The sequence below is a fragment of the Bacillus rossius genome, chromosome 3, assembly GCF_032445375.1.
Source record: "Bacillus rossius redtenbacheri isolate Brsri chromosome 3, Brsri_v3, whole genome shotgun sequence".
NCBI lineage: Eukaryota > Metazoa > Arthropoda > Insecta > Phasmatodea > Bacillidae > Bacillus > Bacillus rossius.
Window position 1 is genome coordinate 69,123,077 of NC_086332.1, and position 25,824 is coordinate 69,148,900.

General features: G+C 36.1%; 1 protein-coding gene across 1 annotated transcript in view; it reads left to right on the forward strand.

Annotated features, from left to right (window-relative positions):
• The first annotated feature begins 13,105 nt into the window (after positions 1-13,105).
• Positions 13,106-25,824, forward strand: part of LOC134531315 (uncharacterized) — a 187,631-nt gene continuing 174,912 nt past the window's right edge. The window contains exon 1 of the mRNA XM_063367009.1: positions 13,106-13,249. Within this exon, the coding sequence (XP_063223079.1) occupies positions 13,106-13,249 (144 nt within the window). The remainder of the gene's footprint in view (positions 13,250-25,824) is intronic.

The window sequence follows — 25,824 nt, forward strand, 5'->3', positions numbered from 1 at the left end:
GGCAGAAGAGATTGATTCCACATCATGGAAAGATCCAAAAATATTGTTTGTCCGGCTAAGAGTGATGGTGGCATCTGTTCGTAGAGGGAACTACTCGCATATCGTGGAAGTATCGGCCATACTTAAAGAACTTCGGAACGCTGGCTACATACAATAATCATTTGATTAACTGTCATGTGTGTACTAATGAAAAATAAAATGGATTATTTATATTTTAAAAAAGTACGATTTATTTCTTGTATCCTGATTTCCAAATAAACCTGTGTTTCCTCTACTGTATGTGTGATCATTCCGTTTCCTGTGTGTACTGTGTGTACGTTCCGATTTCCTGTGTGTACATTCCGTTTTCCTGTGTGTACATTTCGTTTTCCTGTTTGTACATTTCGTTTCCCTGTTTGTACATTTCGTTTTCCTGTTTGTACATTTCGTTTTCCTGTTTGTACATTTCGTTTTAATGTGTGTACATTTCGTTTTCCTGTTTGTACATTTCGTTTTCCTGTTTGTACATTTCGTTTTCCTGTTTGTACATTTCGTTTTCCTGTGTGTACATTTCGTTTTCCTGTGTGTACATTTCGTTTTCCTGTTTGTACATTTCGTTTTCCTGTAGGTGCATTTCGTTTTCCTGTTTGTACATTTCGTTTTCCTGTTTGTACATTTCGTTTTCCTGTTTGTACATTTCGTTTTCCTGTTTGTACATTTCGTTTTCCTGTTTGTACATTTCGTTTTCCTGTGTGTACGTTACGTTTCCTGTGTGTACTGTGTGTACGTTCCGTTTCCTGTGTGTACGTTCCGTCTCCTGTGTGTACTGTGTGTACGTTCCGTTTCCTGTGTTTACGTTCCGATTTCCTGTGTGTACTGTGTGTACGTTCCGTTTCCTGTGTGTACTGTGTGTACGTTCAGTTTCCTGTGTGTACTGTGTGTACATTGCGTGTTGGAGCCGAGTAGACTTGTATCCATGTAGCTTCATAGACATGTAGTTTCGTAGTCATGCGGTCTTTTAGTCATGCAGTCTCTCAGCCATGTATAACTCGGAACCAGCTAGATCCTTTTAGACTCGTAGCCTTGTAGCCTCGTAGTCTCTTAGACTCGTAGCATTGTAGCCCAATATCATTGGAGCTGTTGAAAGAAAAGGTAGTTGGAGCATTTGGAGCTGTTGGAGCCATTTGGAGGCTGTTGGAGCATTTGGAGGCTGTTGGAGCATTTAAAGCTGCTGGAGCATTTGGAGCTAAGAAGTAGTCGTTGCACGTCTATGCAAAGCTAAATGTTTATAAGTTTGCTGGCTTTCGCAAGTGATTCTGTAGTAGGATAGAAATTGTGTAATAAATATTATGTTTGTAAAAGACTTTGTGGTGTTTTATTTCTCTAACCGAACGCTTTTCTGGTATTTAAATTAAATTTATTTTAGCTTCGTCCAGAATCGTGCCAAGGACCCTAGACGACCTAATTAATCAGTATATTGTTTGCAAATTTATTTTATAAATTTTTAACTTTTTCCTGAATTTTTAGTTTAATTATTACGAAAATTCCAAGATGATGGTCTTGATGTCGGATAGGATGATGGTAGTAGAGGATTTAAAGTCTCTTAAGAATTTTGAACATGGTTTATTGAAATTATTATTTTTTTTCATAAAATTAAACATTATTGCATCATTCAGGGATCGAACCAAGGACTGGAGCGGATAAAATCGATATGTAAGTTAATGAGTGATTTATTTGATGAATTTTGGATTTTTTTCCGCTTTTCTAGCTACATTATTACATGATTTCAAGATGGCTGCCGAATTTCAAGATGGCGGGGGCACCTCGGTAATAAATGATTACTGCACTGTTGCGGGTTAGAATAAAATCATCCAGATGGAAATGTACTCTATAATACAAGTACACACACAAGATGGTGTACTCCGACAGGTGGTAGCTCCTGGTAGCATGTACTGAACATAAAATTACGGATCCGTGATGGACGACAAGGACAAAGTCAAATTTAAAGGACAAAGTCAAATTTCAAGGTCAAGGTCAAATTTCAAGGTCAAGGGCAAATTTCAAGGTCAAGTTCAAGGTCAAAGTTCAAGGTCAAGGACAAAGTTCAAGGTCAAGGACAAATGTGTGGTGACTAGATACTTATACTAACATGGTATCAGCACACTCTAGCGGTCGAAAACAAGATGATGATCTCCAGCGGGTGATTTCAAGATGGCGGTCGTCACGAAAAGTGCAACGGTGGTTTTAAGGATTTTTTTATTATTTAATTAGGTTGATTAATTTTTTTAATGATTTTTGAAATTTTTCCCGATTTTCTAACATGAGAATTACGGATTATCAAGATGGCGACCATAACGATAATTGCAACAGTTACGTCTTAATACAAGATGGTGGTTCTGTCTCGAACAGGTGGTGCTATTATTACTTTAAATTAAAAAAATTACAAGTCCAAATATGCATGTTATTTTTTTTATATACCTTATTTAATTTTCAGTCTGGTAAATGTCTCGATAGCCGAGCGGTTAAAGGCGTATGTTTTCCAACCTAGAGATCAGAGCTGTGATGGTTCGAATCACAGCGCTTCCAATATATTTTTCATAAAAAAATAAATTTAATATGTCGATAAGGATCATAATAGCTCTGGTAGGTAATGGAACATCGACCTTATGTGATGAGACAGAGCGACGCTGTCGCTCTCTAGGAACAAACGACGGAAACAAAGTTGTCGGTATCCAAGATGGCGACCTCCAGTGGAACAGAAAAAAAATCAAGAGCGACGATGGTGCTATCTAGGAACAAACAACTGAAACAAAGTCGACTGTATCCAAGATGGCGGCCTCCAGTGGAACAGAAAAAAAAATCAAGAGCGACGCTGGCGCTATCTAGGAACAAACAGCTGAAACAGAGTCGTCGGTATCCAAGATGGCGGCCTCCAGTGGAACATAAAAAAAATCAAAAGCGACGCTGGCGCTATCTAGGAACAAACAGCTGAAACAGAGTCGTCGGTATCCAAGATGGCGGCCTCCAGTGGAACATAAAAAAATCAATATGGCGACAGAGATGAAAATTTCATCATAATGAGTGGGGCGCTCGATTTAAATATGTCGGATCCAAGATGGCCTCCGTGATCTACTTGTCCCGTTACGTTGTGTCCCGTTACGTTGTGTCCTGTTACGATGCATCCAAGATGGCGGATCCAAGATGGCGGATCCAAAATGGCCGCCGGGGTCAAGGTCAAAATCAGAGGTCAAGGTCAAGGTCATCCAAGATGGCCGCCGTGACGTCACAATCCAAGATGGCGGTCGGCACCACAGGCACCACAGCCAGAAGCCAGTCCCAGAAGCCCCATTTATATACTACTACAGTACTTACTTATAACTTATTTGCAAGGAGTTTGGTTTAGTGTTTATAATTTATCTGCTGAGCGTCAAGAGTCTTAGGGCTACTGAGACCGAACACCAGCAATATTTATCAATTATGTAATATATTGTTGAAAAATTAGAATTTTACTATTTCAGGTAGGTCGATTTTTTTTATTTATTATAATAGTTACGTGTAATTGCCATCTTCCTTTATTTAATATTAAACATTATGTTTGGTTGAGTGTGAGATAATTTTAATTATGTATGTTTTAATTTCATTTATTTTCTTATAATTATATATATATATATATATATATATATATATATATATTCTTACCTACCTACTTCTATTAAATTTCAGGTGGATGTTAACATTGTCATTACAGTTGAATAAATTTTTTTGACAAATTAGTTGTTATTTATACTTTTTGTTTCATTTTGGACTATGTTTTTTTTTTTTTACTTAATTCAAAGATTTGTGGTGTGTACAGGGAGTGATATCTCTATTAATTTCTATACTCCTTTGGATAAGCGGAATATGGCCACCACAGTTTTACATAATCAACAATCCTACAAATGTTTTAAACATTATGACAAATAAAAAATAGTTTCACAAACATCCTTAGTTTTTTTTGGTGTGTATAGTTTGTAGTTTAATATTATGTATGTACGTAAATTCTTAACTATAGAGTTATTTATTAATTTATTTATTTAGAAAATTATTCATAGGTAGGTAATAAGTTTTCCTTTATATCTCTTTCGATTTGGAGTGTTTCCGAGCCATTCGGGGTCCTCAACATCACCCCTCCCCCCAGGTGGTTAAAGCCCCAAAATTTCGAAAGTTTAAAATTTTTAAAAAATCTTTCTCTTTCGATTTTAAGCGTTTTCGAGCCATTCGGGGTCCTAGAACCCCCCGCCCCCCTCTGGGAAAAAGCCCCAAAATTTCGATAATTTTAGGAATTTCAAATATCTATTCTTTCGAGATGGAGTGTTCCGAAACATTCGAGGTCCTGAACCTCCACCCCCCCCTCCCTTTTCTCAAAAGTGAAAGCCACAAAATTTCGAAAAATTGGAGGAAATTGTATTAAAATTAAGTCATTACGAACTAAAGTGTCCGGGGCATGGTGGAACTTTTACCCAAAGTCGACTTCGCACCCAATTTTGTGGGAGGAAGGGTGGGGGGGGGGGGGGGGGGGTACAAAATTCCAAAATTACGACAAATTTCAAAAAATTCTTAAATTTAAGTATACTTTTTTACTATTTGGAGTGTTTCCGAGCCATTCGGGGTCCTCAAACTACCCTCCCCCCACAAGGAGTCAAAGACCCAATAATAAAAAAAATTCCCAAACTTTCGAAAACCTATTCTCTTTCGGTTTGGAGTGTTTACGAGCCATTCGGGGTCTTCAACATCACCCCCCCCCCCCCCCGTTCTCAGGGGTCAAAGCCCCAAAATTTAAAAAATTTAAAAAATCATTCTCTTTCGATTTTTATTGTTTCCCTGCCATTCAGGGTCCTCAAAATAACCCCTCCCCATCTGGGGACAAAGCCCCAAAATCTCGAAAATTTCAGGATTTTCAAATATTATTTCTTTCGAGATGGAGTGTTCCGAACCATTCTAGGTCCTGAACCTCCACCCCCCCCCCTCCCTTTTCTCAAAAGTGAAAGCCACAAAATTTCGAAAAATTGGAGGAAATTGTATTAAAATTAAGTCATTACTAACTAACGTGTCCGGGGGATGGCGGAACGTTTACCCAAAGACGTGTTCTCCAACAAATTTGTGGTAAGGGGATTGGGGGAATGCAAAAACCCAAAATTTCGAAAAATTTCTTAAATTTAAGAATACTTTTTTTACTATTTGGAGTGTTTCCGAGCCATTCGGGGTCCTCAAACTACCCTCCCCCCACAAGGAGTCAAAGACCCAATAATTTAAAAAATTCCCAAAATTTCCAAAAACCTATTCTTTTTTCGATTTGGAGTGTTTACGAGCCATTCGGGGTCCTCAATATCATCCCCCCCCCCCCTCAGGGGTCAAAACCCCAAAATTTAAAAAAATTAAAATATCATTCTTTCGATTTTTATTGTTTCCCAGCCATTCAGGGTCCTCAAAAAAAAACCCTCCCCCTCTGGGGACAAACCCCCAAAATTTCGACAATTTCAGGAATTTCAAATATAATTTCTTTCGAGATGGAGTGTTCCAAACCATTCGAGGTCCTGAACATCCACTTTCCGCAAAAGTGAAAGCCCCAAAATTTCGAAATATAAGAATATATATAATTGGAATTTGGTATGTATGACGTCGATAAAATCTTACACCGTTTGACCGATCGCCATGAAAGTTGGCACATCGAAGTGTTTTTATCATCCATTTTTTTTGTAACTCGCCGCTAGATGGCGCTGTAGCGCATCAACTTCTAAACCTTTCAACCGATCGCCCTGGGTAAACAGAAAATCATAGGTCACAGATACACAAACAGTAATTATGTGTCATTTCTTAATGTCCAACACACTGGACATATCGCTATCCATTTTGCTGTAACTCGCGGACAAAATATCACCCGGTGTTCAGCCCGGGCAAAGCCGGGTACTGCAGCTAGTAATATATATATTTCATTAATGTGGGATGCGGAACGCTCACTATCGATCGCAAAGGGAGGTTGGCTTCGATAGTATCCAAGGAGAAAAAAGTTCGTCCTTCCTGCTAGTGCTTCTCAGATTTCTCACGGTCCGCAATCTTGGATTGTGACGTCACGGCGGCCATCTTGGATGGTTGTGACCTTGACCTTTGACCTTGACCTTTGACCGAAACCGCAGGAATGATCGCAAGCACACGGATTAACCATCAAAATATTAATAAGAATAATCAGGAGCACACAGAGAAAACCATCAAAATATTGATAAGAATAATCAGGAGCACACGGAGAAAACCGCCACAAGTTTTCTTTGATATCATTAAAATACAAAAAAATAAAAAATAATAAAAAATAAAAAAAAAACGAAAAAAAAATTCAAACATTCTGCTAGCTTGTGAACTTCTCATTGTTGAGCAAAGATAGAGTTCTGGTACAAGCCAGAATGTTTGAATTTTTTTTTTCGTTTTTTTAATTTTTTATTTATTTTTATTTTTTTGTATTTTAATGATATCAAAGAAAACTTGTGGCGGTTTTCTCCGTGTGCTCCTGATTATTCTTATCAATATTTTGATGGTTTTCTCTGTGTGCTTCTTGATTATTCTTATTAATATTTTGATGGTTAATCCGTGTACTTGCGATCATTCCTGCGGTTTCGGTCAAAGGTCAAGGTCAAAGGTCAAGGTCACAACCATCCAAGATGGCCGCCGTGACGTCACAATCCAAGATTGCGGACCGTGAGAAATCTGAGAAGCACTAGCAGGAAGGACGAACTTTTTTCTCCTTGGATACTATCGAAGCCAACCTCCCTTTGCGATCGATAGTGAGCGTTCCGCATCCCACATTAATGAAATATATATTATTTACCTGCAAGCAACACGTGGCGCCATCTGTTGACGACAGCCGGAACTACTTGCATCAATTTGCTTTGCATTAGATAACTTAACTCTCGCTGATGAAATATTTCAAAAACTCTATTTAAGAAATGGTTCCAATTGGAGAAAACTGACAGTTTGTATCTAACATTAGTCACAGAAGCTACCATGGATCGTGGTTTGTTATCTATAGCTGAATCGGAAGGAAGCCGCTGTAGATACTGTGGCAAGGATTTTGTCATGAGAAGGAATGCTAGACGTCATGAGAAGAATGATTGTGCTAGAAACCCACTACGCAACATGTTAAGCTGTAATCGTTGTAGCAGGTTGTTAACACGAATTGACAGCTTAAAAAGACATGGTAGAACATGTAAAGTCAAGACTACTTACGGCATAGAGGACACCGATGGATCCACTAGACTAAAAAAGAGTGATCTGCATTATGACAATAATTTTCCTTGTCCTGAGCGTGATGGTATTAGCTCACCCGATCGTGAGGAAGAACATAAATTGAAGGATGCTAATGGCTTCGGGAAGACTGAAACTAATGGAAGTATCAACACCGTGAAAAGTGAGAATACATTCAAGCCTATATTCAGTAGATCCTCCATTCTTTGTAAAAATGATGGACTCCTAAAAAGGAAGCATGAAGACGATGAAGACACTTCGACATCATCGATAGCGAATTCATACGGTAATCTGGGTGAAGAGGATGTCTTCTACAGTGATTGTTACAGTGACTCTGAGGCTGTTGACAAAGGCATAGACTGTGATGAAGCACCTAGAGCTGACAAGATCAAAGAATGTGACGATGTCCTGAGACCGAAACGATGGAAACGTCGTGTTATAATAAATAAATCTGATAATGCTTATTATGATCACTGGGATGATTGTGATATTAAAAGTATTTATAATAAACAAGCAAGTAAGATGGTGGTAGAAGAGATTGATTACACATCATGGAAAGATCCAAACATATTGGTTGACCGGCTAAGACTTCTACATGGCTCGCTTTGTGCAGGAAACTATCCGTGCATCAAAGAAATATCCTTCATACTCAAAGAACTGAGGAAAGCTGGCTACATACAATAATGGCTTCTTTTACTTGTATTTGTGTAATGTTGAGAAGTAATAAAATATTGAAAGTAAAAATTTAATGTTTTTATTTCTTGTATTCTGATTTCCAACTAAGCCTGTGTGTGTTTCCGCTACTGTATGTGTGATCATTACGTTTCCTGTGTGTACTGTGTGTACGTTCCGTTTCCTGTGTGTACTGTGTGTACGTTCCGTTTCCTGTGTGTACTGTGTGTATGGTCCGTTTCCTGTGTGTACTGTGTGTACGTTCCGTTTCCTGTGTGTACTGTGTGTACGTTCCGTTTCCTGTGTGTACTGTGTGTACGTTCAGTTTCCTGTGTGCACTGTGTGTACGTTCCGTTTTCTGTGTGCACTGTGTGTACGTTACGTTTTCTGTGTGTACTGTGTGTACGTTCCGTTTACTGTGTGTACTGTGTGTACGTTCCGTTTCCTGTGTGTACTGTGTGTACGTTTAGTTTCCTGTGTGTACTGTGTGTACGTTTAGTTTCCTGTGTGTACGTTCCGTTTCCTGTGTGTGTACTGTGTGTACGTTCCGTTTCCTGTGTGTACTGTGTGTACGTTCCGTTTCCTGTGTGTGTACTGTGTGTACGTTCCGTTTCCTGTGTGTACTGTGTGTACGTTCCGTTTCCTGTGTGTACTGTGTGTACGTTCCGTTTCCTGTGTGTACTGTGTGTACGTTCCGTTTCCTGTGTGTACTGTGTAATCATTACATTTATTGCGTGTAAATTGCATGTATTGCGCGTACATTGCGTACATTACGTTTTGAAGCTGATGGAGCTGTTGGAGCACTTGCAGCTAATGGTCAATTGAAGCATAGGAGCAAAATGTAGATGGATCTGATGACGTGAATTGTAGCTCTTGGAGCCTGGCCTATATTGGAGAGATCGATATTTTTTTCGATCAAATGATCCTCTTTTTTAATTTGTAGATTTGACTTTAGTATTATTGTAAATGGTTCTTGATTTGACTAGCGTATTATTCCATACGGTGCATGTATATAAGCGAGTCCTAGACAGCAGGACGCTCAGTTTGTTACTGACGTCGGCGGTGTAAGGATCACCTAGTTTGTTTCTTCTGGTGCATAAGTCGTGTCAATTAGCTGTTCTTGAGACCTCGATGGCATCTTTACCGTCTTTAACGTCGAACTCGGAGGTTGTACCATCGTCTACGGGAACCTTGACGACAGCTACGATGGAGAAGGTGCAGATCCCGTTGGCAACGACGGCGTCAACATTGGAAGAGATTTCAACAGATGTGATACCACCATCATCCGAAGTTTCATCGTCGGCAATGGATTCTTCAACTAATGAAGAGCATACATTGCGTCAGTGCAAATACTGTGACGCATCATTTACTATCACCTCAAATGCTCGCAGACATGAAAGAAGCAGTTGTTCTAATAATGTTAAAAGAATACAATTTCAGTGCAATAAGTGCAAAAAACTAATTTCACGTCTTGAAAGCTTACATCTTCATTATAAAAAATGCTCCGAGAAAGTTAAGTGTGAGTATAATGAACATGGATCTTGTTTTGACTCATGTGTTGTACCGACTGATGAGTCTATATAAGTGAGACCCTGGTGATATGGACTTCAGTCAGTCTCTGGCTGCGGTAATGAACGGATCGGATAGTTAGACTTGTATAACATAATAGACCGGTATCTAGCTATTCTTGAGAACTCGATGGCATCATTACCACTATATATACCAACCTGGATCGAAGGTCTACCATCATCAGTGCAGAGCACGATGACAACGATGTCTACAGCTACACCTGCTCTCTCAGCACAGTAGGAGATTTCGACGCGTGCAACATCTTCTGCAGAGCAGACCTCAAAGGCTTCAGAAGTTAGCATGTCAGCAGTGTTACAATGGTTGTCAACAGTTCCAGTGGCATTGATGAAGGAAGGAGCATCCAGCGGTGTTCCATCACCCGACTGCACGTACTGTGAGAAGATCAAAAACTTGAAATTACGGGATTATGTAATACACAATTGTAGTACCATACAACAAGAAGACTGTTTGAATCGAGGTATCCAAAAGGCTTTGGTAATTTGTCAGTGTTTTTTTTTGTACTTGTAGTAGTGTATTGAATTTATGTAATAACATTTTTTTTTAAAAGAACTTGTGGTGTTTTTAGTTTCTCAAACCTAACACTTTTTTTAGTATTTTTTTAATTAAAGTTGTTTTGTATCGATCGGGTATCGAACCAAGGACAGGAGCGGATCGAATCGATATGTAAGTTGATGAGTGATTTATTTAATGAATTTTGGAACTTTTCCCGAATTTCTAGCTAAATAATTACGGATTTTCAAGATGGCGGCCAAATTTCAAGATGGTGGGTGTCACAGTAATAAATGATTACTGCACTCTAGCGGATAAGAACTAAACTAACATGGCATCAGTGCACGCTCGCCGACGAAAACAAGATGGTGGTCTCCAGCAACGAAGACAAGATGGCGGACATGATGTCATACTAGGTGACGATATATATGCTTTGAAAAAAGTGGTGGGAGTCAGTCTGCCAAAAGTCACCACGGGGGGAAGGATCGGTCGCCATTTTTATTTTTTTTTGCGCTCGTCGGGTTCGAACTGAGGACTCCGAGTTCCGTGTCGTTAATGTATGATTTTTAAATATTTTTTATTAAATTTTTATTAATTGAATTTTTTTATAAATTATAAAAAAAATTTCATTAAAATCGGATAATAAATCAAGATTTTAAAGATGGCGGCCGTAACGAAAAATGCAAAGGTGACGTCATCATTCAAAATGGCTGTCATGGCATCCTAATTTTCAAGGTCATGAACTCTGCGGCTTAGAGCGGCTAGCTCTTAGGAGTTTTAAGCCGCTTTTAGGAATTTGGGTTCTTTCTAGGACAAAACGACTTTTGAGGATTTTCGAAATCCTGATTTTTAAATTGTGGAATTTTTTGAGAATTTTTGGCGGAATTTTTTTCACAGAAATGTAAATTTTGACGAATTTTGTGGAATTTTGGGCAATTTTTGCCCAATTTTGGCGAATTTTGAGGGTCAAAGGTCAAGGTCAAACTTGTCCCGTTACGCTATGTCCCGTTACACTCCTCCAAGATGGTCGCCGTGACGTCACAATCCAAGATGGCGGATCGGACACACAGCTCCACACCCTGGACCCTGCGCCCGTATGCCCATTCCTATACTACTTGCCACATATGACATGCAGCCAGAATGAATGAGATTTAAAAATTTAATTTTTTAATGTAATTAGTTTATTGTCCTTCGAGGCATGTCTTAACTACATTTTTGGTCTTATGAGAAAGCAGCAAGTATATTGTTGTGTGCATTACAGCCTTGCGCTAATAATAACTAGAATCTCGTTATAGTGCCTTGATAGTACAAAATTATTTGTTTACAAATTATTTTGTACGGTCTCAACTGACAAAAATATCAAGTTGTGACCAAAAAAATTTTTACTTAATTTCGTACGCGCAAGTCAGTAGCATGATGCTGACGTCAGAGTCATGATTCAGACTCGCTTGAAAACACGATAACACGATGATAGCTCGATTTTTATGCGTAAAGCTTGAGTCAGAGTCGTGGTTCGGAAGACGTAAAAGATAAATAAAGACTGAAGAGGGAGAAAAAGTACGTTCAGGTGGTATATAAATTACCAGTAGATACCTAATTGAGGGTTATTCGTTGACCTATTGACTCGACGAGCATAAAGAAGCAAAAAGAATGACAAAGATTTCAAACGAAACTAACTAGTAAATTTCCCAAATAATTGGTTTTATGTTTACATATAGAAAGAAAATAGGATTGGAAAATATATTTTTTTATATAAATACTATTTAATTTAGCTATTTTCCTCTAGTTCTGCTTCTATCCACTCACAGATTTGACTCGTCGGCCTGTGGTCTGCACTCAGTTATGCACTTATAACTAAATCACATCATTAACGAATACTGAAACACAACAGCTTTGACGAAGTCACCGGTAAGATTTGTTTGGAGCCCACATTCATTTTATTTTAATTTCAATCTATTTTTTCTAAACTTGCTTGCGGAAAGTAAAACATGTTTTACTTCCGTAAGTTTTTCACTTTTGTATATATAAAAAAATGCTTAACTATAGTTCTCATAAACTAATAATTCGTGTTCATTTGAATTAAATTTAAGTCTGAATGAATTTTTTTGAGACAACATTTCAAAGTTCAACAAGAAATAAATTTTAACTGTTAAATTCCACGTTCAGTGCAAATAATTTGATACATGATATGAACAGAATTTTTGTGGAAAAAAATATTAAAAATTAACCAGACATGTTTATGTTTCTTTACGCTTATTGTTCATAGTTATCTTGATACTGCTAACGGTGACTTATTTCAGAGACGTGCTTAGAAAACCCTGGTTCTATTGTTTGTACTAAAATATTCTCTTTTGGCTCGGCCTGCAGGCACAAGTACCTACATTTGGAAGTTAATTTTGATTTTGGGATATTATAGAATTTTTCGAAATATATACTAAATGTGTGGAAAGTTCTAAAAAAAATTATTAACTAGCCCAATGTTCTCGAATATTTCAAAAGAATTAATCAATAAATTTTACAAATTAAATAGCCAAAATTTTTAGAATCTTTTCTATTCAATGCATCCAGAAATGTTATAAAAAAATTAAAATAGTTAAAATATTTTTCTTACTGAGAGAATTATAGTGATTTTTTTTCATTAAGAAAATAAAACTCAAATTTCCCCGTTAAATAATTCTGAAAGAAATCAATTTGTGTGAAATAATGCAAGTTACTATGTCTCAGAAAGAAGTGAGTTTTAAATAAAAACTTTGGATTTCAAGATGGCTTTGTAAAACTTGGTAGAAACTTTCTGGAAGTCTAACTTATGGTAACGAATGCAATACGTAGTCTTTATTCGTAGTGACCCTCCCCTCCCCTCCCGAAACTGAAAAAAAAAAATAGAGATTGAGGCACGTAGTTTCTTTCGCGAAAACTCTTCAAAGTACAACGAAATAGAGCGGACACTATTCCAAAGAAACAATTGCGAGAACGAAGCGAAAGGAAATTAGCGGAAATGTTCTCCAGGCGCGTGAATATCTTCTCGGGATTGAGCAGAGTTGCGCATAAAAATTCACGATGTCTTTTTTTTTAGTTCTACGGTTCGCGACGGGAGTGATTCAATATGTTCCTTCCAGCAGAAGGCTCTCCCGGCGGTAACTTCCAGGCGAGCTGGCAGCCGGAGCCTTCTCCTGGAAAACCCAGGAAGACGACCTCCCGGAACACCTGGAGGATGAAGAACGCTCCAGTTCCTTTGTTCCGGATTCCCGTAGTTATTCCGCTCGTTTCCCGGAGCCAAGGGAGTTATGGTGGGTCGTAGAAGGGTTGGGGGGAGGGGGAGAGAAGACAACTGTCCCGAAGAGAAAGTGGAATGGCATGTTATCGACTGGGGAGGAGCGAGCTTCCAGAGAGTCCGCCGTGCGGTCTGCGAGAACATCCGGGTATTTTATGACAGCGCGGCGAGATGGCGCAGGAAATATATATATATATATATATATATATATATATATATATATATATATATATATATATATATTGTAACTGGACAACTGTATTTACTTTGGAAAACACAGATAAAAAACTGAAACAAGCCAATCGAAAACAAGCCAGCAAGCTCTCTACAAGGAACAATCTATTGTCACTACTCCAGGAATTTATTGAATACCTACGGGCAATTTTTTTAACAACAATAATATTACAAATAAAATAACATAAAATAATTTTTAATCCCGTGATATAAAGTTATATGCAAATATTTATAAGTAAGCATATATTTATACACATACATATAAAATAATTTTAAGCCTGAATCAAGAAAGCCGAGTTTCCAAATAGTATCTTTTGGATCGAAGGAGTCCTGAGGTGTATGTTACGAAACGTAAAGGCAATAAACATAGAAAAACAATATTATTTAGCCAAAAAAAAAATTAAATGTGTTATATATGGGAGAGGAACAATTTATGCACTTATAATAAATTATTCATTTGTTTAAATAAAGATTTTGAAGGCAAATGAGGTGTGCAAAAAGTATCCCTTTATCCTTTACTCATATACATTTTCACTGATAAGCTAATAAGAAATTCATTACATTAATTTTTTTCACGACGAACGGAGCCACCATTATTTCACGGATTATTTTCACGTAACTGTTCTTTACATAACCAAGCCATGTAAGTTCGCCCATTTGCCTATATCCAGGAGAAGGACTTCTATCCTTTGTGTCCGAGTTGCATGTCACTGAGCTAACACTTATTCTCCTAGGCTCAATGCGGTCCAGTGGGTAGAACATATGTTAACTTTATTTTATTTTTTGGAGTTTTTGTCCATGATTTCTTTTGAATTCATAATGTAGCTATGAGTGGATTATTATAAATTATTTTGTTAAGTAAACTAATTTTTTTAATGGTTTAAAAATTTTAAAGGCATCTTTATATCTAAAAACCTAAGTATGGACTGAGCGTATTTATTCATATAGTGTAGATTTTTCAAATAAACTATTTATATGTGTTCTTAGTCATGAAACAGTTTATTTTAAAACATTTTAAATTCATAAATGTTTAAAAAATTAATTTTCTCTTTAAACCCTAAAATACCTAGGTTCTTATTAAAATTATATTTACGATTTTATGAATACATTTCTATAAATAAACATTTTTACAGCAAAATCTACGTAATATTAATGATTATATCAAAACATTTAACCAGATACTTAAGTATATTACTTTATCATTACAAAGTGGAAATAGATAATAACTTGGTCATAAATTCAATTTTAATAGCTATTGTTTTAAAATATTCTAGATATTATAAGAAAATTACTTTAGGTAACAGACTCCTTAAATAAAGTGGAGAAAGAAAAACCGGTACACACCATATTAGTTTCAGCAGTTTTTATAACATTAAAATTTGTTATCTCTTCTTTTTAATAATTCTTCTTCGTGAAAGTATAATATAGTGTAATTTACGCAGTTTATAGTGGTTGGCTGCTAAAGATGGTTTCCCATATGAAGTCATTGGTAGAGCCACGATTATTTTTCATGGATTCATCTATTTCTAGGCTTGTCTCAACTTGCAAGTACATAACCAAGCCCTTTTAGAGAGATATTGGTCGATAACATCCTTCAGCGCATTACACGTGATTGGACAACCATTTATCTTCATTTATAACTGGCTCAGGTTCGTTAAGGGCGTGTCGAGAGCACTGTAGTCCCGTTAATACCGTTAAGCAGAAGGGTATGCGCTTTAATTCTATTACAACTACAAATCCGATTAAGCATCTTGCATCGTTCCAGCACGACTGCTTTAATAGCATTGGGTCACAATACCGTGACAACATTAACATGACGAACTCTAATTTGGCTCTCGACAAATTCTTCCAAGCCTAATGCGTCCATACAATTCAGTATACAATGCGCCTAAAACAGTGTAAGCCCTGTAAGCTATTTTATTTCCTGTTGATAGCTGACGTGAATGGTAATTAAACTTATAGTCTTTTTGAGATTAAGTTTATTTTAGATACAAGTAAGCAATATAAAGATATGTAGATAAGGCACAGAACAATTCCGTTGTTAGCTATGTTATAAACTAAAAATTTAACAAAATAAACAGTTGAAATGACACTACAAATGTGCATGGAAATGTGAAAGTGAATCCGAACGTAAAACCAAATGAAGTTTGGGTTGTCTTTCCGTCGTGCGAAACGACACGAGGATATCTGAAATTGAATCAAATTACTGCGGACCATCTGGGTGCGTATATCTTTTCTGTGTTGAAGTCACGGTGACCTGGTATTTCACTGGCTGCTGCACGTGTCGGGCCTGTCGTGTGGTGTTCGGCGTGGCATCGCGACTCTAGCTTAATTAAGGGAGACTAGGCCTCGCAATCCTGTTATTTCAAGTATTCTGACAATGCTTGCAGTAAAACATCCGTGCCAATTTTTTTTTTTGGTCGACATGGCATTGAAATCAGTGTTGGTTACTTGTTGAAGACAACACTTGTGAACTGGTGTGATCATCAATACAGTTGTAGCTGCCCGCGTGAAATAATAATTTATTTCCTTGCGGCGCTTACAAATTAGAGCCTGTTAGCAAATATGTATTCGCAACAAGATATACAGATGTATTTGATGCTATGACACGCCAAACAAATGGGTTAAACAACTGAAAATTAGATTGATAGCAAACAATAATTAAAGGTAGCGTGGCTTTATCCCCTCGAAGAAGGGTTATTCATGTGCCAGAAGACCTGCGTCGAGACCACACGAGTCCTCGATGAAGGAGGGTCCCAGTTCGCGCCGCCACGGAGCGTACTCGCCCTGCTTCGCTATTCCTACAGTGTCCATGGGATGGGGGAGGGGGGTGGAGTCATGAGACCGTCACCGCCGCGCGCGTTGTTAACGACCGAGAGCCGAGCGGAGACGGAGAGAGATGCCAGAGCGATCTGGGGGCGGCCGGGATGAACTGCGCCTGCTCCAGCCCCCCTCGGGCCCTCGGGAACAAACTGGAGGAAGGGCCGCACGCGAGAAGCAGATAAGAATTGGGTTGAAACTGATGAAACCCAGCCTCTCCAGAGCCGTGCGGCTATGGAACCACCTAATATGGGTGGTCTGAACGGAGATCAAAAGTTAAGACACACAATTAGCATTAATGAGTATATATCTAATAGTGCTTCTAGCCTCTAGGTCCAGGATTTACGATGGGATGACGAGATCCACAAAGTTTAAAACAAACTCTTTCCAACGGAACTAATCGCAATAAAATTGGGGGGTACCCATTGTAGACATATACTTCCAAATATTAGGCTAGTAACATTTCACATTTTAAATCTTTTAGTCATAATTTTAAGTGACTATATAGTTCCAAAGTGTTGCTACTAGAGCACTGTTCAGCAATGTAACGCGATTCATAAAACTGAAAAATGTAAATTCCTTAAAAAATAGTTAGGTACACAAATTATACCTAAAATTTGAGTTGAAGATATTCTTCAGTAACTTCAGAAGGCAGCAGAAAATAATCTAAAAGAGCCAGCTTTAAAGTTATACTTCTTTAGGCGCGTTATGAAAAAATGATGAGACTGAAATTTTAAGATGCGCGCGCATCACTGTAACACAAAATTAACAGGTTGAAGCTGCGCGCGGACCATGTAACGACATTTTCAAAGGAAGATGGCGGACCCACGTGTATGAACATAAACCTACATTAGGGGACATACCAAACGTATTTGTGTGCCAAATGAAACTTTATGATAGTGAAATTACCATGGAATTTATTTTGGTAAACTAAAATAGTCACAGTAAAAAGTAAATTCCAAAGTTTAAAAAAACCACATTATTTTGGTATTACATCAGATATAATACAATTTTCCTCGTAATATTCTGTCAGAGCAGTGGTTATACTGCGTGGTCAATATGCTGAAGGGCCGTGGTTCAAAACTCGGCGGTAGGTAATTTTTGTTTTACTTTTTTTGCAGTTTTACTTCTTTAGACGCGTTATGAAAAAATGATGAGAGTGAAATTTTAAGATGCGCGTGCATCACTGTGACACAAAATTAACAGGTTGAAGCTGCCCGCTAAACCGTTCATTAAGTCTCTAAAAAATGCTACCAACAAAATATAAATAGAACCTCTATTAGTCGCGCATGTTGGCACGCTCGTGGCTTCTGATCACTGTTTTCATATTTATAATATTTATCCACATGTTTCAAGTTTCTACATTCACAACACGTGTTTTAGTTTAATTCAAGTGCGAATTATATATGTGATAATAAATTAAATTCAGTAGTGATTTAAAGTGAATATTTTGATTAATAGTATTTACTATTCGTAAATATTAGTAAAAAATTGGTGGTTATATACTTTTTCAAGTGCTCCAATATAATTGAGGTTAACTATCCGTATGTATTGTTTATTGTTATAAATTAATATAATATTATTAAATATAATTATATTAAATATTATTAAATTATAAATGTTAAATATTTATTATTTTTTATTTAATATTTACAAAATAAAGAAAAAATTTAATAAAACATTTAATAAAAAATTTGTGATAAAAATTTAAATCGAACATCAAATTTTTAATATTTATTATTAAATTGAATAAATAATAAATATTTATAAAAATAAATTAACAGATTTAATGAAAACATTTTGATAAAATGAAAAGTGAATATTTAATTAAGAAAATAATAAATATTTAAAAAATGAATAAACTTAAATTAAATTTTTGAATTTATTATTAAATTTATTTATTTTCTTTTTAAATATTAAAGAATCAATAATACATATCTAAAATTAATAATATTATAATATTTAGTACATATATCAGATATATTTATTATTCTCTAAATTTTTCAAATTTAAACTGAACTTTATTGACTGTGTTGACTAACTTTTTCCAGCCCTTTTATTATTTTATTGTAATTAATTATTTTCATGCAATTATAAACTATTTTATAATAATGCCAAAGAAGTATAACTTCTCACGCGCGTACCTAAGTACACGCACCCATTTTTTTTTTTAAATAAAGCATTTCTGCTTTCTCCACTTAAAGATTTTCTATAGTACCAAAATTTGGCACGTTGTCTTGCTGGACGTCGAACTTGACAAAATTTACATAAATCACTCCTGGCTGGCCACAGCCATCCACACAATGGGCTCTGGTGCCGTAACCATTTGTGTTAGGCCATTAAAATTTTAGCGCAGCATCCTTAAATATATCTGAAAGCATTTTGTTTTGGTTTAAACAAAATCGAAGAGGGTCGCGCTGTAGCCATTTTCATAATTTGGTAATTTGAGGTGGAATGAGCTATGTGTTAACCGCATTGATAGAGGGAAAAACAAGGTTATGTTGTTTTAATCCTGATTATCCCGTGCTACGTAAATTTATTTTCTACTCTCCCCCTATCCACTCAACGAAAGATATAATTTTTTATATTCAAATTAGTTAATGCGTGAGTTCAATATCTTCTCTCGAAGCAGAATGAGTCACGTATAATAGATCGTTCGACTAACTTGCCTATTACTCGTTGTGAACCGTAATCATACAAAAACTGTTTATAATAGCGCATGTTTAAACCCTTGCCCTGCCTATATGCGCAACGTTTAAAAAGCCATTACACTCCTTTTTTCGGACTGGCAACCGATTTAAAGGACGGATTCTAGTCCAAAATAAAGACCACGTACAATCAAACATCAAGCGGGATTCAAACCCAGAACAAAGGGAGAGGCGATCTTTTCAGTCCACTGCATCACGGAGATTGGCACTCCAGCCAAGCGCATTAGTTACTAATCATACAGATTGTACTACACTGTAAATGATTTTTTTTTGTAAATGAAACAAAATTATTCATGAATAATTACATGAATTTGTAAATTTGTACATTTACCTAAAGACAACTGTATCACTAAAAAATAGTATAAACAGTAATAATGGGTTCGAATTCTTACCCTCCAATAGTTAAATTGTTTGTAAACCGTTCCCTGCATTACTTTCCAGTATTACTTGCGCACCCCAATAAGTATAATACATAAATCAAAATAAAAATTAATTATTGGATATTAGATTATCTTTCCATTGGTTTAATAAAAATATGCTTCAATGAAACAACAAATTAAATTTTAAAAAAAATCGTGAGAAATGCTCAGTATTAACACGAAAAACGTATTTCACATACGCTAAATTAACCATAACCATGTGTTGTACAAATTGGCAATATCTTTATTGTAGTACTAGCTAAACCCGGCCACGCTTTGCTGTGGCACAGTTTAATATTAATTCATTGTTTAATTTAATATTTTACTGTGCATGGCTGTGGAATGTAATAGAAGAAATAAAAATGTGTTTAGCTTAAATATTTTTATTGTAAAGCTAATGGAAGGACTACATTCCTTGTTTTCCCATTTTTTGCATAAACATATAGATCAGATGGTTTACCGACTCTGGAGCACCCGACATATAACTGTCCATGAGAGAAGCATTCATTTTCTAAATTCAAAACGCACACTTGCAAAGATTGTCCTTGTGCTTTATTGATGGTCATAGCGAACGCAAGGCGTATTGGAAATTGAAGTCGTTTGAACTCGAACGCCATATCTGTCGGAATAAGTGGCATTCGTGGAAGTAATACGTCTTCACCTTTATGAAGTCCAATAAAAATTGTTGCTTCAATAAGATTATCCATTAATTTTTTAACTACTAATCGTGTACCATTACATAATTTAGGCTGACAGATATTTCGAAGCAATATAATTGGCACACCAATTTTCAAATTCAAAATATGTGGTGGTAATCCTGGAACATCGAGTGAATTGAGAAATTCCGTTGGAAAGTTCACTGCTTCATTTTGGTGCACTACTGAATCAATAGATTTGTATGTCATTGTTTCACCTTCGATTCTGTTTATAATACTATTGTTCATATCGTGTACGTCAACATTTTTAGCCGCTAGAATGGCTCTTTCGCTCAACCATGCATGATTTTTGAATTTTGTTTCGATGTTTTGGAATACCTTGTCTACTAATTCCTCTTTTGAATCTACGATGTTGCATAAATCAGATGATAAGCTGATTTTTCCTGTTTCTGGATTTGTAGGTACAGTGCCCTTACCAACTTCAATTAATTGTCTTGAAAATATGACTGCTGTTGGATCGTTCTGAAGTTTAACTCGCATATTCGTGGTTAAATGCATTTTTTTTACTGTGCTCCAAAAATTTGAATATTTTAAGCAGGCATGCAATTCATCAGCAGGTGTTGAGCGAGGTATCACTGGGAGCGTTTGCCTGAAATCACCGGATAGTAACACCAACACTCCCCCAAATGGATCTGTATTATTTCGCAAATATTTCAGTGTATGGTCTAATGCTTCCAATGACTTTTTGTGAGCCATTGTACACTCATCCCATACAATGATTTTGCACGTCTGAAGAACTTTTCCCATTCCTGATGTTTTTGAAATGTTACATGTTGGACTTTCTGTGCATTGCATGTTTAGTGATAGTTTAAGAGCTGAATGCGCTGTTCTACCTCCTTCCATTAATGTTGCAGCAATACCCGAGGAAGCAAGAGCTAATGCAATATGGCCATTTGAACGGATCGTAGCAAGGATTATGTAAATTAAGAATGTTTTTCCAGTTCCACCTGGAACATCCAAAAAGTACAATCCACCGGATTGGTTGGCCACAGCTTGTATGATAGTATTATATACTATATTTTGTTCTTGAAGGAGTCTCGGTGTATTTTCCTGGACGAACAGCTGTAAGTCATTTCTGTTGTATGATTGTTCTCTAAGTAGTTCTCTGTCAAATGTCGCATTGATGGACCGGTTCGGTGCCGTCACTCCCAATTGAGTCAACGACTTACCACATATTGTCAGACAAAGATCCTCAATGAATATCAGCGCTTCATTGTATACTTCTTCTGTGAAATCCAAGTCATGATTATTTGTTTCTTGGCGAATTTTGTACAGAATATCTTCAGCCATGTAGTCTTTGTATTTCTCCCACAATTGCGCTGGTTGTGATGGGAAACATGCGGACAAAATAGTTGCGAACAGCATACGTATTTGAGATGGATGAGAAGTAGCACATGAATCTTCAATTGACTTGTCCCAATGATCGTCGTTTTCCAACAAATTAAGTGCCTCGCACGCACTCCGATACGTAGTATGTACTATTCCATTCACTGTTCGCAAGTGCATAAATGATGTTGGACCACGACATGTAATTAGAAGCAAACGTAAATAAAAGCATTCTGCATTGTTCGGATGTACAGTGTATATCCTTCCTAAAGCATTTGATGAAAATATTCCAGGTTGTCCAGTTACTGCCTTCCCTCTCTTTCTTCTTTCAAAATTCTTTTTGGTCACATTCTAAGTAAAATAAGTTGGAACATCTGCATACCTCAAAGATTTTGCAAAATCATCTGTTTGACATAAATTAAAAAATGCTGTTAATGTTGTGTTCGGTGGATTTATTGCAGTCTTGTAGGTTTTTCTCTGTGAAATATATACCCTTTGTCCGTTTTCGAGATGAACAGCAAGGTGAATGACAGTTGGATCCCTCTCATGGATTTGAAATCCTAAAATGCGCCATACAGCTTCATTGCTGCTAATATATCTGCCGATTTGGTATTGTGAGATCTCATCTAAGTTACTTGTTGATGAAACTCCAAACACGGCCATGTCGCTGCCTTTGTTGACGTATTTACAGATGTATTTTATGGATTTCACAGAATTGCAATACTCCACATTGATATGTGCTTTAAACGTTTTTGATAAAAGTGGCGAATATGTAACAACCCAACGATTATCAACTTCAATGTCATTTCCTCTCACTTTCATAACAATTGCTTTCCCATTGTCTTCTGTACTTCTTCGTCGATATAGTGGGTAACCATCACTGCCAGTGATTGTATCTTTTAAAAACTCTCGAGGATAACGTTTAGAGCATTTTCCATCTATCATACATGGTGAATTTGTATTGATTGACCCACATGGTCCATGTATCATGTTCTTGGTCACAACATCATACAACTCATTGTCAGTTGTAGTATCTGGTATTTCAGCGGATATGACTTTATCGATTTCATTAGGCATGATCTTCATAGTAAGCCATATTAAAATGTGTGCATGTGGCAGTCCTCTTTTTTGCCACTCCACAGAGTACATCCAGCATTGTGTTTCTCCGAAAACGTGCAGTGAAGTGATGAAATTAATTAACATCTTTAGCTTTTGTTTGAAAACACGTGCTGTTATGTCGTGGCGATCAGCAGGAGATTGTCCAGGGAAAAGTAACTCTTTTATTTCATCCCATGCTGGATTACATGTAAATGTAATGAAAAGATCAGGACGACCATATTTTCGCACATATGTAAGAGCGTCCTGCGTATATTCGTGCATATGTCGTGGACTACCAGTATATGTTGCAGGCAATATTGTCATCTTGCCTATGTTACTTATATCACCATCATTTATAACAGCATCTCTCAAATGTACATATTCTTCTGATCTCAGCTTTGTTTGATTGAGCCTAATGAATAGTAGTCGTTCCGACTCTATTTTCGCGTACATGTCGACGATGTACTGGTGGAAGAGCAGACGGCATTTCAGAATATGGTTTTCTTCATTTTCACGTAACATAATTCTATAGGAATAATAATTCATAGAACTAACTTTTTTGTCAGTGTATTCGCCTGTGACTTTGTTTATCATTTTAATGTTAAAATGATAACCGTCTTGACCACTTGGAAACATAATTGGATATTGCAATGGATCGTAGCACCTATGAGTGTCAGCAATTCGTTGTAGTTGCTCATTTCTGCACTGCAAAACGATATCGCGATGATGAAATTCTTCTCCAACCATGACAATTGCTACCTCATCAATTGTTGGCGCATTATATCGTCTGACATGCTCACTTGCTGGTGTATAATCAGCATGAATAACAATTCTATGACTGTCTGATGGCATAAGATCAATCGCATTTTTGAACAATCGAATCAAACTATTATCGTCATGTAACAACTGTTGCAACGACTCAACAATGTCCCTTCTTACTCCAGCGTAGATTTGACATCGTGCATTCAACTGAGCACTTTGATCTCCCATGAAATATATTTGTAGAAATTTATGGTGATTATTGTGGAAAGGAAGTAAAGAACCAGCTTTGTGGTAAATTTGACCCTGAACTTTAAATGTCGGCATATAATGCTCCGTTATAATGTTAGCGCCAAATGAAGTCATCTGAAAACATGAATTATATTTTCTAATATTTTGGAGAAAATGTTTAGAATCATCAGTAATTCCATTTAACAAATTTTTCAGTGGTTCTTTTGGCTGTTCAAGTTCAGGTAGCTTCACTTTACCGCTTGCACAACACATTCCTGGAGTTTCTCCTTTGAATTTAATTGCTCTGCAATGAGGACAAACTTTATCCATTTTTCTGATTTGAACAAATGTACATGAGGTATTGTATTGTATATCCGGTTCATATGAAAAAGCCATTCGGTGGTATGAAGCTTGGTTATTTAGATGTTGTAACTGCATTCGTCTTCGCCGTTGATCTATTTCTTCTTGGCGTTGTTGAGACGAATATGCTGCTCTTCTTCTTCTCGCTTCTTCTCGTAAGAGTTGAAGTCTCTCTTCCCTTTGATCGGCCAATTCTTCTGCTCGCCTTTGAATACTTCGTTCTCTAAGATGTTCATTATATTCTAAACGTTGTTGATCAGTGCGATTTGATAATCTCTGACGCTCTGCGTTTGCACGTCGAGTATGGCGGCCAATGTTTGAACGTGGGCGAGGCATCACACGAACGGTGATGAACTGTAAAAAATGACAATATAAATTAACCATAACAATTATTTTATAACTCATTCATTAGATATTCATAATTTTTAACGCTAATAAATAAACTCTAATTTTTTGGCATTTCTTAAGTAAAAATATACAATTTTTATCCCATTTTTACGTTAATATTTTTAATATTGTAATTAAAATTAATATTTTTATGTACAAAATGAGGAGTGGACGTAGTTATAAAATAATATTCATGGATTTTATTTTTTAAATCTTAAATTTTTTCTTAATACAATGAAATATTAGTTCTGTAATTATTGTTCCGTTCATAATTGTTTACACAGAATGTATTGAAAAAAAATTAAGTCAATTTATATAAAACCTTCTATGAAAGTTATACTGACTGTTGCATTGATAAAATTACTAAGAAATATATAAAAAAATATAAGTTTTAAAAGCGAATAAAAATTCATAATTAACCAAAATAAACTCAAAATAAACAAATGTATACTTTTAAAACATGTAATTAAATTAATTAAAATGTGAAGTTTTTATTGTAAACAAATAAATATGAAAAACACATTTCCAGTGTCACATGCTGTGCGATGCCCAGAAACATAAAACTTCTGCAATATTTTATGAGAAAAAGCAGCTAATAATAGGGTAGCTCAACTCACAACGATAGAATGTGGTTAAGTGTCGAAAAACGTGTCTTAGTTAATATATATACTTTAAGAGGATTTTTCGGCCTTGACAATTTTCGCACAACACAGAAAACAGGATTTTTCATACTTTGGCACCATAAGGTTTAATGATAGTAGCCTACATAATTCATATTTCCAGTGAAAAAATAAAGTTAAATTATTTCCAAGATAAAAAAACTATATGAATACAAAATTCTGAAAATAGTGTTTCATTAAATCACAATTTTTTTTATAAAACATAAGTTTACTCACTTTACAGATGAAATCCAACCAATTCCATTCTTTAATTAAACATTTATAAATGATACCATACACATAAACTGGTCACAGTGACACATTTTGTGCTTAATCAATATTTGGCTTATTAGAAAACAAAACAAAAGTGTTAAAAGATTATTGTTGGAAAAATCAACAAACACATTTTGCTATGACAACAGGGTTGATATGACAACCGGTTTGATATATCAACAATTATCATAACAACGTACGTGATTATAACAAATTAAAATAGCAATATATAAGATATGAGCTATAAGATAAGAATTATTTTATTTTCAAATGTATTGTACGAAATGTATTTTTTAATTTAAACGTATTTTTATCAATAGAGTCGAAAGAATATACTTTCAAATTAAATAAAGTTTTTTATTCTTTCTTGAAATATCTATATATATATACATATTTGTGTAAATTATAGACGTCAAGGCACAATGGTCGAGTAGCCTGATGTGCTTGAACTTCGACAATATGGTACAGCATCGTCGAGCGTGGTCACAACTAAGTTGTGTGACCATGATATTTAGTTATAGAAACTTTTTTTTTTCCACTTTTCCGGTGGATTTTCCCAAA